General features: G+C 41.2%; 1 protein-coding gene and 1 long non-coding RNA gene across 2 annotated transcripts in view; one reads left to right on the forward strand and one right to left on the reverse strand.

The window, feature by feature from the left end:
- LOC134357634 (uncharacterized) overlaps positions 1-13,317 on the forward strand; it is a 244,807-nt gene that overhangs the window by 176,090 nt on the left and 55,400 nt on the right. The gene's annotated exons all lie outside the window — the stretch shown is intronic.
- mccc2 (methylcrotonyl-CoA carboxylase subunit 2) overlaps positions 5,955-13,317 on the reverse strand; it is a 122,152-nt gene continuing 114,789 nt past the window's right edge. The window contains exon 17 of the mRNA XM_063069259.1: positions 5,955-8,395. Coding sequence (XP_062925329.1) covers positions 8,278-8,395 — 118 coding nt within the window. The 3' untranslated portion in view covers positions 5,955-8,277. The remainder of the gene's footprint in view (positions 8,396-13,317) is intronic.

Raw genomic sequence — 13,317 nt, forward strand, 5'->3', positions numbered from 1 at the left:
AGTACGTCCTCTAGAAAATCAGAATGGCCATTTATGCATGGAGCTAAAAGAGATGGGAGAGATTTTAAATTGATTTTTTTTTTTTGCATTTGTATTTATTTGGAGATGGACACAGAGGCCACAGAAGTGAGGCAAAGTAGCAGTGAGATCATGGACCATAAAAAGAAGTGTTTACTGTCGTGGGGCAAATTTGGGTGGATAAGTACCCAGGGTTTGTCTAGGAGTCTCCTTTAACCTTATGGGAGGCTAGTGCAGAAATGGCAGGGGCCCTAGCAGAGATGTTTAAAATGTCCTTAGCCATGGATGAAGTGTTAGAGAGCTGGCTAATGTTGTTCCATTGTCCAAGAAAGGCTTTAAGAATAAGCTAGGAAATTATAAACCAGTGAGCCTGACATCAGTAGTGGAAAGTAATTGGAAGATATTCCAAGGGAAAGGATATATAAATATTTGAATAGACACAGCCTGGTTAGGGCTAGGCAACAGGCCAGTAGCATTATTACTGTTATATATTTAACTAAATGTCATATATGAACTTCGTGTCAACTTGTAAATCTACAGAATATTATTATCTAGAAACATAGAAAACCTACAGCACAATACAGGCCCTTCAGCCCACGATGCTGTGCTGAACATTTACTTACTTTAGAAACTACCTAGGGTTACCCATAGCCCTCTATTTTTCTGCGCTCCATATGCCTGTCCAAGCGTCTCTTAAAAAACCCTATCATATCCCCCTCCACCACCATCGCCAGCAGCCCATTCCAACCACTCTCTGTGTTAAAAAAAACTGACCCCTGACATCTCCTCTGTACCGACTCCCAAACACCTTAACACTGTGCCTTTTCATGATAGCCATTTCAGCCCGGGGGGAAAAGCCTCTGACTTTCCACATGATAAACCGTTCTCATCATTTTATACACCTCTATTAGGTCACCTCTCATCCTCCGTTGCTCCAAGGAGAAAAGGCCGAGTTCACTCAGTCTGTGAATATTACTGTGTTAACAGTATCTTAGGTGTGTGTGTGATATATGTAATGTGTTTTGCCCCTTAGTCCCAGACGAACCTTTCATTTAGCTGTATACATGTGTACAGTTGAATGATAATAAACTTGAACTTGAGCTTTGTGCTCGGTATTTTGTGTTTAAGCAATCTTAAAAAAAGATTTCTTGAGGAAGTTATGAGGAAGTGTGACAGGGTCCTGACTTACCCCTATGAACTGTGCTTTTGAAAAGAGAGAGAGAGAGGCGAAGACTGCTTTGAGATGATGTTATGGTTTTTCGGCAGCATGTTTACACTTTTGCAAGCACACTCTCAGCTTCTATATTCTTACAGAGAGACAAGGGAGGAGCTGTTTGAGAGACAGTTAGTATTCAGCACGGTGAGATAAATAGGTCAGATGATAGACCTGGGACACATGGTTTTGGACACTGAATGAGCTTTGTTGTGCCCACAGAAAAAGTGGGTTTTGGAGGATTGATCAGTGGCTCTTGCAGTGTGAAAATGGTGTGACCAGTGGGGAATTATTCGTGTGTCCAACCCTTGTCTGGGTTGATAATTCCACCTCGGAAGAATGGTTCTGTGGTCACAGTCAGTGCCTTCTAAAGGATTTCAGAGGACAACGGGAAGATTGACAGTGTCAGCTCATCTGAAGACTCAAATCTCCCACTCTCTCTCTCTGCATCACTACTCAACTCGATTCCACCAACTGAACTGAACTTTACTCATCATCGTAAGACCATCTACTTACCCCTAGACTTGAAGTTATATATATAAATAATCATTGCTAACCTGTTTGATATATCTGCATTTATATTACTGTATTGTGTATTGCGTAGTTACTAATAAATAATATTAGTTAATAGCAATACTGGACTCCAAAATGTTTCTATTTTTGCTGGTTCTTTAACCCGTCATGGGGTACATGACAGGAAGGTTGATGAAAGAAAGGCAATTGATTTTAGCAAGGCCTTTGACAAAGTTCCACATGGGAAGCTGCTCCAAAGATTATGTTGTTTTGCATTCAGATTGAGGTAGTAAATTGGATTTAACATTGGCTTAGTGGGGTAAGCCAAAGAGCAGTAGTGGGTGGTTGCCTCTCTAACTGGAGGCTGGTAACTAGTGAGGCCCCATAGGGATTGGTGCTGGGTCCTTTGTTATTTATCATCTACGGTTAACTGGACCCTAATGACACCAATATTGTGGGTGTAATGGACAGCGGAAAAGACTATCAAAGTTTGCAGCAGGACCTAGACAAGCTGGAAAAAAAATGGGCTGAAAATGGCAGATGAAATTTAAAGCAGACATGGGTGAGGTTTTGCACTTTGCGAGGTCCAACCAGCATAGGTCTTACATGGTAAGTAGCCGGCAACTGATGAGTGCAGCAGAGGATGGATCTGGGAATTCTCGATAATTCCATGAAAGTGGTGTCACGGGTAGATAGGATGGTAAAGAAAGCTTTTGGCACATTGGCCTTTGTAAATCAATGTATTGAGACAGGAGTTGGGATATCATGTTGAAATTGCCCAAGACATTGGTGAGGCCTAATTTGGAGTATTATGTGCAGCTCTGGCCATCTGCCTACAGGAAAGATATCAATAATTAGGTTGAATTGCTCTCCAATCTTGGCAATTTATTTGTAAACATTTCATCACCATATGAGGAGACATCATCAGTTTGCTGCTAATTGTGGTGTCCTCCAAATGCTTGGCCTTTATATACTGATCAATCAGCTGATAGGTCATCGTTACAGAAACTCAGTTGTGATGTAGGGAGGAAGTTTCATCGCTGTTTGGTCGTGTGGTTAACTTCATGTGTTGTGGTCTGGAATTTTGTCTGCATTGACTCATTTATAGGGTCAAGGTCTACGTGTCTGTTTACAGTATTATTAATGGAAAACCATGCTTCTAAGAATTCCCTTGTATGCTGCGTGTTTGCTTATGCCATGACTTTCACTGATGCTCAGTCAAATTTGTGCCCCTCTTCATCTTCTGGTAGAGACCAGGGAGAGTTGGCCATGCTGTCTGACAGCCAGTTTATGTTCATGGATCATTGGGGATAATTTTGTCTCAGTAAGGACAATGTAATATTTGTTGCAGTGCTTGCATTGGACTTTGTAGACCACATGGTCTTGTCTTGTCTTGTCCACAATTAACAGCACACAGATAATGTCTCCTTGTCTGGTGATGAAACATTTACAAGATTGCCAAGATTGGAGAACAACTCAACCCAACCATCAGCCACCTGAGCTACAAATTTTCCAAATTATTTCTGGATATCAATAAGATTGAAAAATTAGACAGAAAGTTTACAATATTATTTCCAGGATTTGAGTAACTGAGTTACAGGGGAAGGTTGAATAGATTAGGACTTCAACCCTCAAGTGCAGAAGAATGAGGGAAGGCCAAAGGTAGGGTAAATACATGCAGGATTTTTTCCACTGAGGTTGAGTGAGACTCAAACTAGAGGTCAAGGGTTAAGGGTGAAAGGTGAAATATTTAAGGGGAAGCTGAGAAGCTGCCAGCAGAAATGGTGGATGTAAACCATATGACAAAGGAGCAGAAGTCGGCCATTCGGCCCATCAAGTCTGCTCTGCCATTTTATCATCAGCTGATCCATTCTCCCATTTAGTCCCACTCCCCCGCCTTCTCACCATAACCTTTGATGCCCTGGCTACTCAGATACCTATCAATCTCTGCCTTAAATACACCCAATGAGTTGGCCTCCACTGCCTCCCGTGGCAACAAATTTCACAGATTCGCCACACTCTGGCTAAAAAAAAATTCTTCGCATCTCTGTTCTGAATGGGCGCCCTTCAATCCTTAAGTCATGCCCTCCCGTACTAGACTTCCCCCACCATGGGAAACAATTTTGCCACATCCACTCTGTGCATGCCTTTCAACATTCGAAATGTTTCTGTGAGATCCCCCCTCATTCTTCTAAACTCCAAGGAATACAGTCCAAGAGCGGACAACGTTCCTCATATGTTAACCCTCTCATTCCTGGAATCATTCTAGTGAATCTTCTCTGAACCCTCTCCAACGTTAGCACATCCTTTCTTAAATAAGGAGCCCAAAACTGCACACAGTACTCCAAATGAGTTCTTACCAGTGCCTTATAGAGCCTCAACACCACATCCCTGCTCCTGTACTCTATTCCTCTAGAAATGAATGCCAACATTGCATTCGCCTTCTTCACTACCGACTCAACCTGGAGGTTAACCTTAAGGGTATCCTGCATGAGGACTCCCAAGTCCTGTTGCATCTCAGAACTTTGAATTCTCTTCCCATTTAAATAATAGTCTGCCCATTTATTTCTTCTACCAAAGTGTATAATCATACACTTTCCAACATTGTATTTCACTTGCCACTTTGCCCATTCTCCCAATCTATCCAAGTCTCTCTGCAGACTCTCTATTTCCTCAGCACTACTGGCCCCTCCAGCTATCTTTTTATCATGTAGGATGTAGGTTTGATTGCAACATTTAAGAGAAATCTGAATAGGTAGATTCTTGGCAGGGATATGATCCGGGTTTGGGTAGATGGGACTAGGCAGAAGATTGGGTCAGCATGGGCTGGATAGGCCAAAGTTTGTTTCTGTGCTATGGTGCTCTATAACTCTCCATGCTTGTGGGTTAATTGCTGCTGTGACTTACTCTTTATGGGTCAATAGTAAATAAATGTTAAATGGGAACTACCAGCCATGTTAGAAAATAAGTTGTAGGTTATAATAGGAATGGGACTAATTGCATTACTTTGTGGGAGCCAGTGTTGTCAAAATGGACCAAACCGCCACCTCCTCTGTCTTCATAATGAATAAGACGTCACTTACATCATGTTGTTGATTCATTGAGGAATTAGGAGAAAGCCTCTAATGGAAAACATGAGACAAGATGAATCAAATGAATAAAATATGTGCCCTTTGAAAAATCTAACAATTCATGATAAAACTACTTCTCTAATAAAATCGAGTAAGCAATTTGTCAGCTGTTGTCTGTGGTAGAATTCTTTGCTCAAAACCAGAAGGTCGTCAGTGCACCTTTCGGTCCAGACCTGAATACTAAATCTAGGCTGACAATTTTGTACCATACTTAAGCCATACTGCGCTGAGAGAAGGCATCTTTTGCAAGGGACAGCAAAGTAGTCCTATAGTCTCATCTCATATAAATTGAAAATATCCCATGACAATCTTTAAAGAGCAGAATTCTTCTTTAAGCACAATCACTCCCATAATAATCAGCTTTTTGTCAAGATGATGTTTGTCAGATCTCCCTGTACATATCTGGTTGCTGTAACATTCTGGCTCCCAACATGGTGACTAGATTTCAGTGATGTGGGATTTTCAAAGATTATAGAAGATATAGCAATGTAAACTTTTATACAATTTAACTATGATTTTATAAATCCCTTGGCTTTTTTCACTGAGCTAATGTAAACAAACTTTTTGGCTGTGTATTAAATAACCTAGAACAGTACAGACCCCTTGGAGCATAATGTGCCAACTATTTAACTTACTCCTGGATCAATCTATCCCTTTCCTCCTACATAGCCTCCATTTTTCTATCATCCACGTGTCTTTCAGAGAATCTCTTAAATGTCCCTAATGTATCTGCCTGTAGCACAACCCCTGGCAGCACGTGTAAAAAACCTTCCTCTGACATCACCCTACACTTTCCTCCAATCACTTTAAAATTATGCTTCCTTGTATTAGCCATAAGCATTAGCAATGCAGCTTTCAAATATACATTTCAAATATGTACATCATCGTTAACAATAAGTCTTTCAAAGTACTCATTCTAAACAGCCTCCAAAGTTTTATCTGCATACACTCATCATCTTCAAGGAATTTCTTTGAAAGAAATCTAAACATTCAGTTTATCGAGTGCACGAGTGACAAAGGATTTGTTAAACACTCATAATTACAATAAACTATAAATTTAATGAACATTTATGATTTATTCACACCAAACTTTTTCAGATCAGTTCATCAAAATATGCAAATATGAATTTCACATTGAAATGTTAAGGCATCAAAACCATCTGTTGTATGAGTGAAGAATTACATTGGTGAGTATAAATAGTTTCTTCAACAGAGAATTTAATTTAATTAAATCATCTGCAGAAATGCTGGCAGTTCGTAACCTTTTTCCCCATTTGATCACCAAGTATTTCCTGACAAAAGAACGTTGAATTTGAAATTACAGCATTTACAGTGAGGTAGAATCTTGATTAAACATCTTTGATGGTAAGCAATACCAATACAAGCAGTTTGTAATCCGGTTCTCTGAACTGAGATGCAAGTAGTCATCTGCCGCAGTTAACCATTTCATGCACAGAAATAATGTATACAACTAACTACAAGGATTCCTAATGGTGTTATTGAGAAAGTGTTTGCAATAAGGTATATTTCATGGTGAAAACAACTACACAAATCAGAATCCAGTTTATTTATTAGTGTTTACTGTTTATTAATGATATGTTTTCAAACCAATATAGTTCAATCAGTGTCAATAAAAGGTAGAAAATCAGATTCTAACAAGAACTTTACCTAAATAAGTCAGACAATAAATTGTATAACTGAGCTCAGCATTCTAACATCAGACATGCGATGCACTTTTAATGGGAAACAAGGGGGATTTCAGCTTTACACATACATTTGAGAATTGTTCTTTCTCTGTCAGTCTGAATTGTCCCCTACATTCTACACTGAAATGAAGAATGTAACAGGCAAAATTAATAAAGTGGTAATTATTTAAGAGACCAGGGATTTATACAATTAACGCTTTGAAGATGATATGACAAGGCAGTAATGCTGCTAAAAAGTGTAAAATTATTTATTTAAAGAAAACTTCGATAAAAAGATGGTTGCAATACCAAAATAATGAAGATCTCCTTAACATTTCCCTATACATTTATATAGGTTATTGATTTTGAATCACTGATATACAGTAAATCCCAGGTCTCTTTAATAATTACGATTTAGTTTATTTTGATCTCTGCTCCTTCCCTTTCTCCCATGGTCCACTCTCTTCTCCTATCAGATTCCTTCTTCTTCAGCCCTTTACCTTTCCCACCCACCTGGCTTCACCAATCACCTTCCAGCTTGTCCTTCTCCTCCCCCACCTTTTTTCTGGCATCTTTTCCCTTCCTTCTCAGTCCTGAGGAAGGATCTCGGCCCAAAACGTCGACTGTTTGCTCTTTTCCACAGATGCTGCCTGACCTGCTGAGTTCCTCCAGCATTTTATATGTGTTACTTTAGTTTATTTTGTCACCTCCATTTTTCATTTCAAAGTGAATCACTTCCAATTTCTCTGCAATAGATTTCATCTGTTCGGTTTACCAATTTGCGTCTGCGCCCATTTGAATTTAGTTTCTTCACTGTACAAATCAGAGAACTCTTCAGAGTGAGGCTGCATAGATTTCAAAAGGAAAGTACATGTATATCTGAACTATCTCCAAATTTTACCAATGAAGAGCAATCCAACGGTGTTGAAAACAGAGGTTGGTAGGTTCTTGATTAGCCAAAGGTTATGTGGAGAAGGCAGGAGAATGGGGTTGAGAGGGATAGTAAATCAGCTGTAATGGAATGGCAGAGCAGACTCGATGGGTCGAATGGCTTAACCCTGCTCCTATGTCACATGGTCTTCAAAAAGCATTTGCTAGCAGGCAAACAGTCTGCACTTTCATCCAGCATACTGATATTAATGAGATACAGCTTCTTCTGACCTTTTTCATATGAATGTAACAGTCATTAGAAATTCCTCCTTTAATCAAATTGCTATTGTTTTAAAAGCAGCCAAAGCCAAGTTGCCAGGCCAAAAGTCACAGGGAAAGGGTGGGGGTGTATGATTAATAAATTCTACTGGTAATACCTATCTCATAAATCACAAAGACAGACAAACTGAAGAGTTAGGAGTCACTACATGCTTTCTTTCAGTTAGAGACTGCACATAAGTGGGAGTGAAATAACAGGCATCAATCAGATGAACATCATGGCTCTCTGCATCAATGGTGTTAAACGATAGACTCCATGCAGAGTAAGACTGATAAGTGCAAAGCTCCTAATGACTGCTACATCGAAATCTGAATCAACAAGGCTTGGACATGCACTGGCCAAAGTAACAACATAATGTGATGCTTTTAAAATAATCCTCATTTTAAAAAAGAGACAAACCGTTTTGGACACAAATTTTATTACACAAAATGTAACAATCTTTTAGCTATTGCTTCTTGGTCACAGCTGAGATTTGAGAAATATTCCATCTAATAATAAAAGCCAAGTTCACATCCTGAAAATTCCGAAGTTTGTTTTCTTTGTGGGTGCATTGAGTGCCGCACTGAGACTTAAACCTATCACCAACCTTGTGTCCGCAGGGTCAATTATGCCATCATCCCACAGTCTAGAAAGATAAGGAAATACATTTCAATTAGTAACAATTAATAAAGATAAATGCCAAAGTGGGTAAAACTCTGAAGATCACAGAAAAGCACTTAAAACATTCTGATGGCGTCAACAATCTACACAGTAAACAGAATTAACTATTAAACAATGCAAACATGAGGAAATCTGCAGATGCTGGAATTTCAAGCAACACACATCAAAGTTGCTGCCTGGCCTGCCGTGTTCACCAGCAACTTTTATATGTGTTGCTAACTATTAAACAACTTCATTTCCATGAGCAAGTGATCAGAGGTTTCAAAATCACACACTAACAAGACAAATAGATCAGGTAAAACTTTCAGAAAAACAAGAGACGGAAATCTTGAGCAACACACACAAAATGCTGGAGGAACTCAGCAGATCAGGCAGCATCAGTGGAGGGCAATAAATAGTCAACGTTTTTGGGCTGAGAACCTTATCAGGACTCCCGATGAGTCTTGGCCTGAAAATTTGACTGCTTATTGCCTCCTTAGATGCTGCCTGACCTGTTGAGTTTCTCCAGCATTTTGTGCGTGTTGCTGAAGATTTCCAGATTTGCAGGATTTACAGTGATGAGATCTGTTCAAACCCCCCTGATCTCCCACTCCATTCAATGTCTGTACTACAGGATAGTTTGACATCTAACAGAGACAAGTCAGAATTTCTATAGTAAGACAGTGGGAAAATTCACAAACATCATCCTTTAAGAATGATAAAATGGCAGATGCTGGAAATCTAAACTAAATTATGGTAAAATACTGAAGGGTCAGACCAATGTGCAGGAGGAGAAAAAAATTAACCTTTTACGTCAATGATCCTTTGTCAAAATAGGGGATTATGTTCATCATCTCCAATTCTGCCATCGCTAACTCTATGCCCATGAACCTGCTATCCTGCCTTTGATAGTCTGCTACCATATTCTCAACCTTCTTTGGTCAACTCTAAACTTCCCTTATACTGTATAACTAGTAGCACATCCGAGATTCAGCTTATCTCATCTTCCCTTCTGTACGTCCTTCAACATCTCAAATTTAAAAATTACCATTTAGCCATTCACTGATTTAAGGCCAAATTTCTAACTATACTTACAGCCATGTTGAGAACAATTTTTCCTTTGCGTTGAGTTAAGGCAGCTGCTCTCCCCAACTCTACAATCTTTCTCAGCTCCACATGTCTCTTTATTTGGATCTCTGAGGAATGTATCTCCAACTGCTGAACTTTTCACGATACTACTGTATTCTCTCCAGTAACCTCCTCACTTCTTCATTAAAATCTTCACCAAAGTCTGACCCTTCAATGGATAGTTCACTGATACTAGTACATGGATTCAGAATTTATGTTTTGATTTGGAGTCACTTGTTAAAGACACTAAATGGAAGTTTCCTCTGCAAACACGGCAGGGTAAACAGTCTTCCCCCCTTTCTGCAGTAAGACATTCAGTACCAGCTGCCAAATTGAAGGTCTCAAAGCTCTCCGCTTCTTTTTGGATTCCAGACCTAACCAGTTCCCCTCTACCACCACTCTCCTCTGTCTAGCAGAATTGGTCCTTACTCTTAAAAATTTCTCCTTTGGCTCCTCCCACTTCCTCCAAACTAAAGGTGTAGCCATGGGCACCCGTATGGGTCCCAGCTATGCCTGCCTTTTTGTTGGCTTTGTGGAACAATCTATGTTCCAAGCCTATACTGGTATCTGTCCCCCACTTTTCCTTCGCTACATCGACAACTGCATTGGCGCTGCTTCCTGCACGCATGCTGAGCTCATTGACTTCATTAACTTTGCCTCCAACTTTCACCCTGTCCTCAAATTTACCTGATCCATTTCCGACACCTCCCTCCCCTTTCCTGATCTTTCTGTCTCTGTCTTTGGAGACAGCTTATCTACTGATGTCTACTTTAAGCCTATGGACTCTCACAGCTATCTGGACTATTCCTCTTCCCACCCTGTCTCTTGCAAAAATGCTATTCCCCTCTCACAATTCCTCCGTCTCTGCCGCATCTGCTCTCAGGATGAAGCTTTTCATTCCAGGACGAAGGAAATGTCTTCCTTTTTTAAAGAAAGGGGCTTGCCTTCCTCCACCATCAACTCTGTTCTCAAATGCACCTCTCCCATTTCATGCACATCTGCTCTCACCCCATCCTCCTGCCACCCCACTAGGGATAGGGTTCCCCTTGTCCTCACCTACCACCCCACCAGCCTCTGGGTGCAACATATAATTCTCCGTAACTTCCGCCACCTCCAACGGGATCCCACCACCAAGCACATCTTTCCCTCCCCCCCTTTCTGCTTTCCACAGGGATCGCTCCTGACGTGACTCCCTTGTCCATTCGTCCCCCCCATCCCTTCCCACTGATCTCCCTCCAGGCACTTATCCTTGTAAGTGGAACAAGTGCTACACCTGCCCTTACACTTCCTCCCTTACCACCATTCAGGGCCCCAGACAGTCCTTCCAGGTGAGGCGACACTTCACCTGTGAGTCGGCTGGGGTGATATACTGTGTCCGGTGTTCCTGATGCGGCCTTCTATATATTGGTGAGACCCGATGCAGACTGGGAGACCGTTTCGCTGAACACCTACGCTCTGTCCGCCAGAGAAAGCAGGATCTCCCAGTGGCCACACATTTTAATTCCACGTCCCATTCCCATTCTGATATATCAATCCATGGTCTCCTCTACTATCAAGATGAAGCCACACTCAGGTTGGAGGAACAACACCTTATATTCCGTCTGAGTAGCCTCCAACCTGATGGCATGAACATTGATTTCTCTAATTTCCGTTAATGCCCCACCTCCCCCTCATACCCCATCCCTTATTTATTTTTATTCCCCCTTTTTTTTTCTTCTCTCTCTGTCCCTCTCACAATAACTCCTTGCCTGCTCTCCACCTTCCTCTGGGCTCTCCTCCCTCTTTCTTTCTCCCTAGGCCTCCCGTCCCATGATCCTCTCTCTTCTCCAGCCTTGTATCCCTTTTGTCAATCAACTTTCCAGCTCTTAGCTCCATCCCTCCCCCTCCTGTCATCTCCTATCATTTCGGATCTCCCCCCCCCACCCCCCGCCACTTTCAAATCTCTTACTATCTCTTATTTCAGTTAGTCCTGACGAAGGGTCTCGGCCTGAAACATCGACTGTACTTCGTCCTATAGATGCTGCCTGGCCTGCTGCGTTCCACCAGCATTTTGTGTGTGTTGCTTGAATTTCTAGCATCTGCAGACTTTCTCGTGTTTGCGAAATTGTTACCATTATCTGAATTCAATGAGTAGCAAATATCATTCTGGTAAAAAAATAAAAGAAATAAACAGATTTGATAGAAAATATTGATTTAAAGACTTGGTATTGAGTGTAATGTACTGTATTTCATTACTGGTCTGAATGGCCTTTCCAGTGACTTTAATATCAAGTCCATCATGAACAGGGTTAACACTACTGTTACATAAGGAATGAGTCACAGAAATGGCATTTGAAAAATCCATTCCTAATTGTAACTAATAGGCTGGACTGATGACCGTAGTTAGAGGAAATAAATTAGTCTGGCATTTCATAATGAATGAAACAGCAAAACTACAAAGTGATGTTTGAAGGAGTTAAAGAGTGATTCAATATGAAGCACATACTGAAAAATCCACAGCAACACACACAAAATGCCAGAGGGCGAGTCAATACGGGGCACTTATAACACAAGAGATTCTGCAAATGCTGGCAATCCAGAGAAACACATACAAGATGCTGGAGGAACTCAGAAGGTCAGGCAGCATTTAAGGCAGGAAATAACCAGTTGATGTTTGGGGCCAAGATATTTCATCAGAGCTGGAAACGAAGGGGGCAGAAACCAGAATAAGAAGATTAAGGAGCAGGGGGAGGGACTGAGGGGTAGGAGTGTAGGCTGGCAGGTGATACGTGAGACCAGGTGAGGGGGGGGGAGAACAGGGGGGCAGGCAAGAAACCAGCAAGTTAGATGGCATCTGGAGAGGAGAATAGACAGTCGACGCTTCTAGCCAGAAGGGTCTTGGTCTGAAACATTGACAGTTGCATTCATTCCCCTTCATTCCCAGAATCATCCTCGTGAACCTCCTCTGGACTCTCTCCAATGGCAACACATCCTTCTGAGATATGGGGCCCAAAGCTGTTGACAATACTCCAAATATGGCCTGTCTAGTGTCTTATAAAGGCTCAGCATTATCTCCTTGCTTTTATATTCTGTTCCCCTTCAAATAATGTCAATGCATTTGCCTTCTTTACCACAGACTCAAGTTCTGCTGCAATCGCATTGCATCCTCAACACTACCCACCCATCCACCTGTTTTTGTATCATCTGCAAAGTTTACCACAAAGCCATCAATTCCATTACCAAACCATTTACAAACAATGTGAAGAGTAACAGTCCCAATACTGACCCCTGATAAAACCACTCGTCACTGGCAGCCAACCAGTAAACACCCACCCCTTTATTCCCATGCACTGTATCCTGCCTGTCAGCCATTCCTCTATCCATGCCAGTGTCGTTTTTAAGGATTTTATCTTGTTAAGCAGCCTCATGTGTGGCACCTTATCAAATGCCTTCTGAAAATCCAAGTAAATGATATCCACTGCCTCTCCTTTGTCCACCCTGTTTGTTACTTCCTTAAGGAACTCTAACAGATTTGTCAGGCAAGATTTCCCTTTATAGAAACCATGCTGACTTTCACTTATTTTATCATTAGTCTCCAAGTACTCGAAAACTTCATTCCTAATAGTAGACTGCAACACTTTCCCAACCATTGAGGTTAGGCTAACTGGCCTATGGCTTCCTTTCTTTTGTCTTCCTCCCTTCTTAAAGAGTGGAGTGACATTTGCAATCTTCCAGTCCTCTGGGACCATGCCAGAATCAAGTGATTCTTGAAAGATCATGACCAATGCGTCCATTACCTCT

Source organism: Mobula hypostoma, chromosome 16 (assembly GCF_963921235.1).
Source record: "Mobula hypostoma chromosome 16, sMobHyp1.1, whole genome shotgun sequence".
In the NCBI taxonomy this organism is placed as follows: Eukaryota; Metazoa; Chordata; class Chondrichthyes; order Myliobatiformes; family Myliobatidae; genus Mobula; species Mobula hypostoma.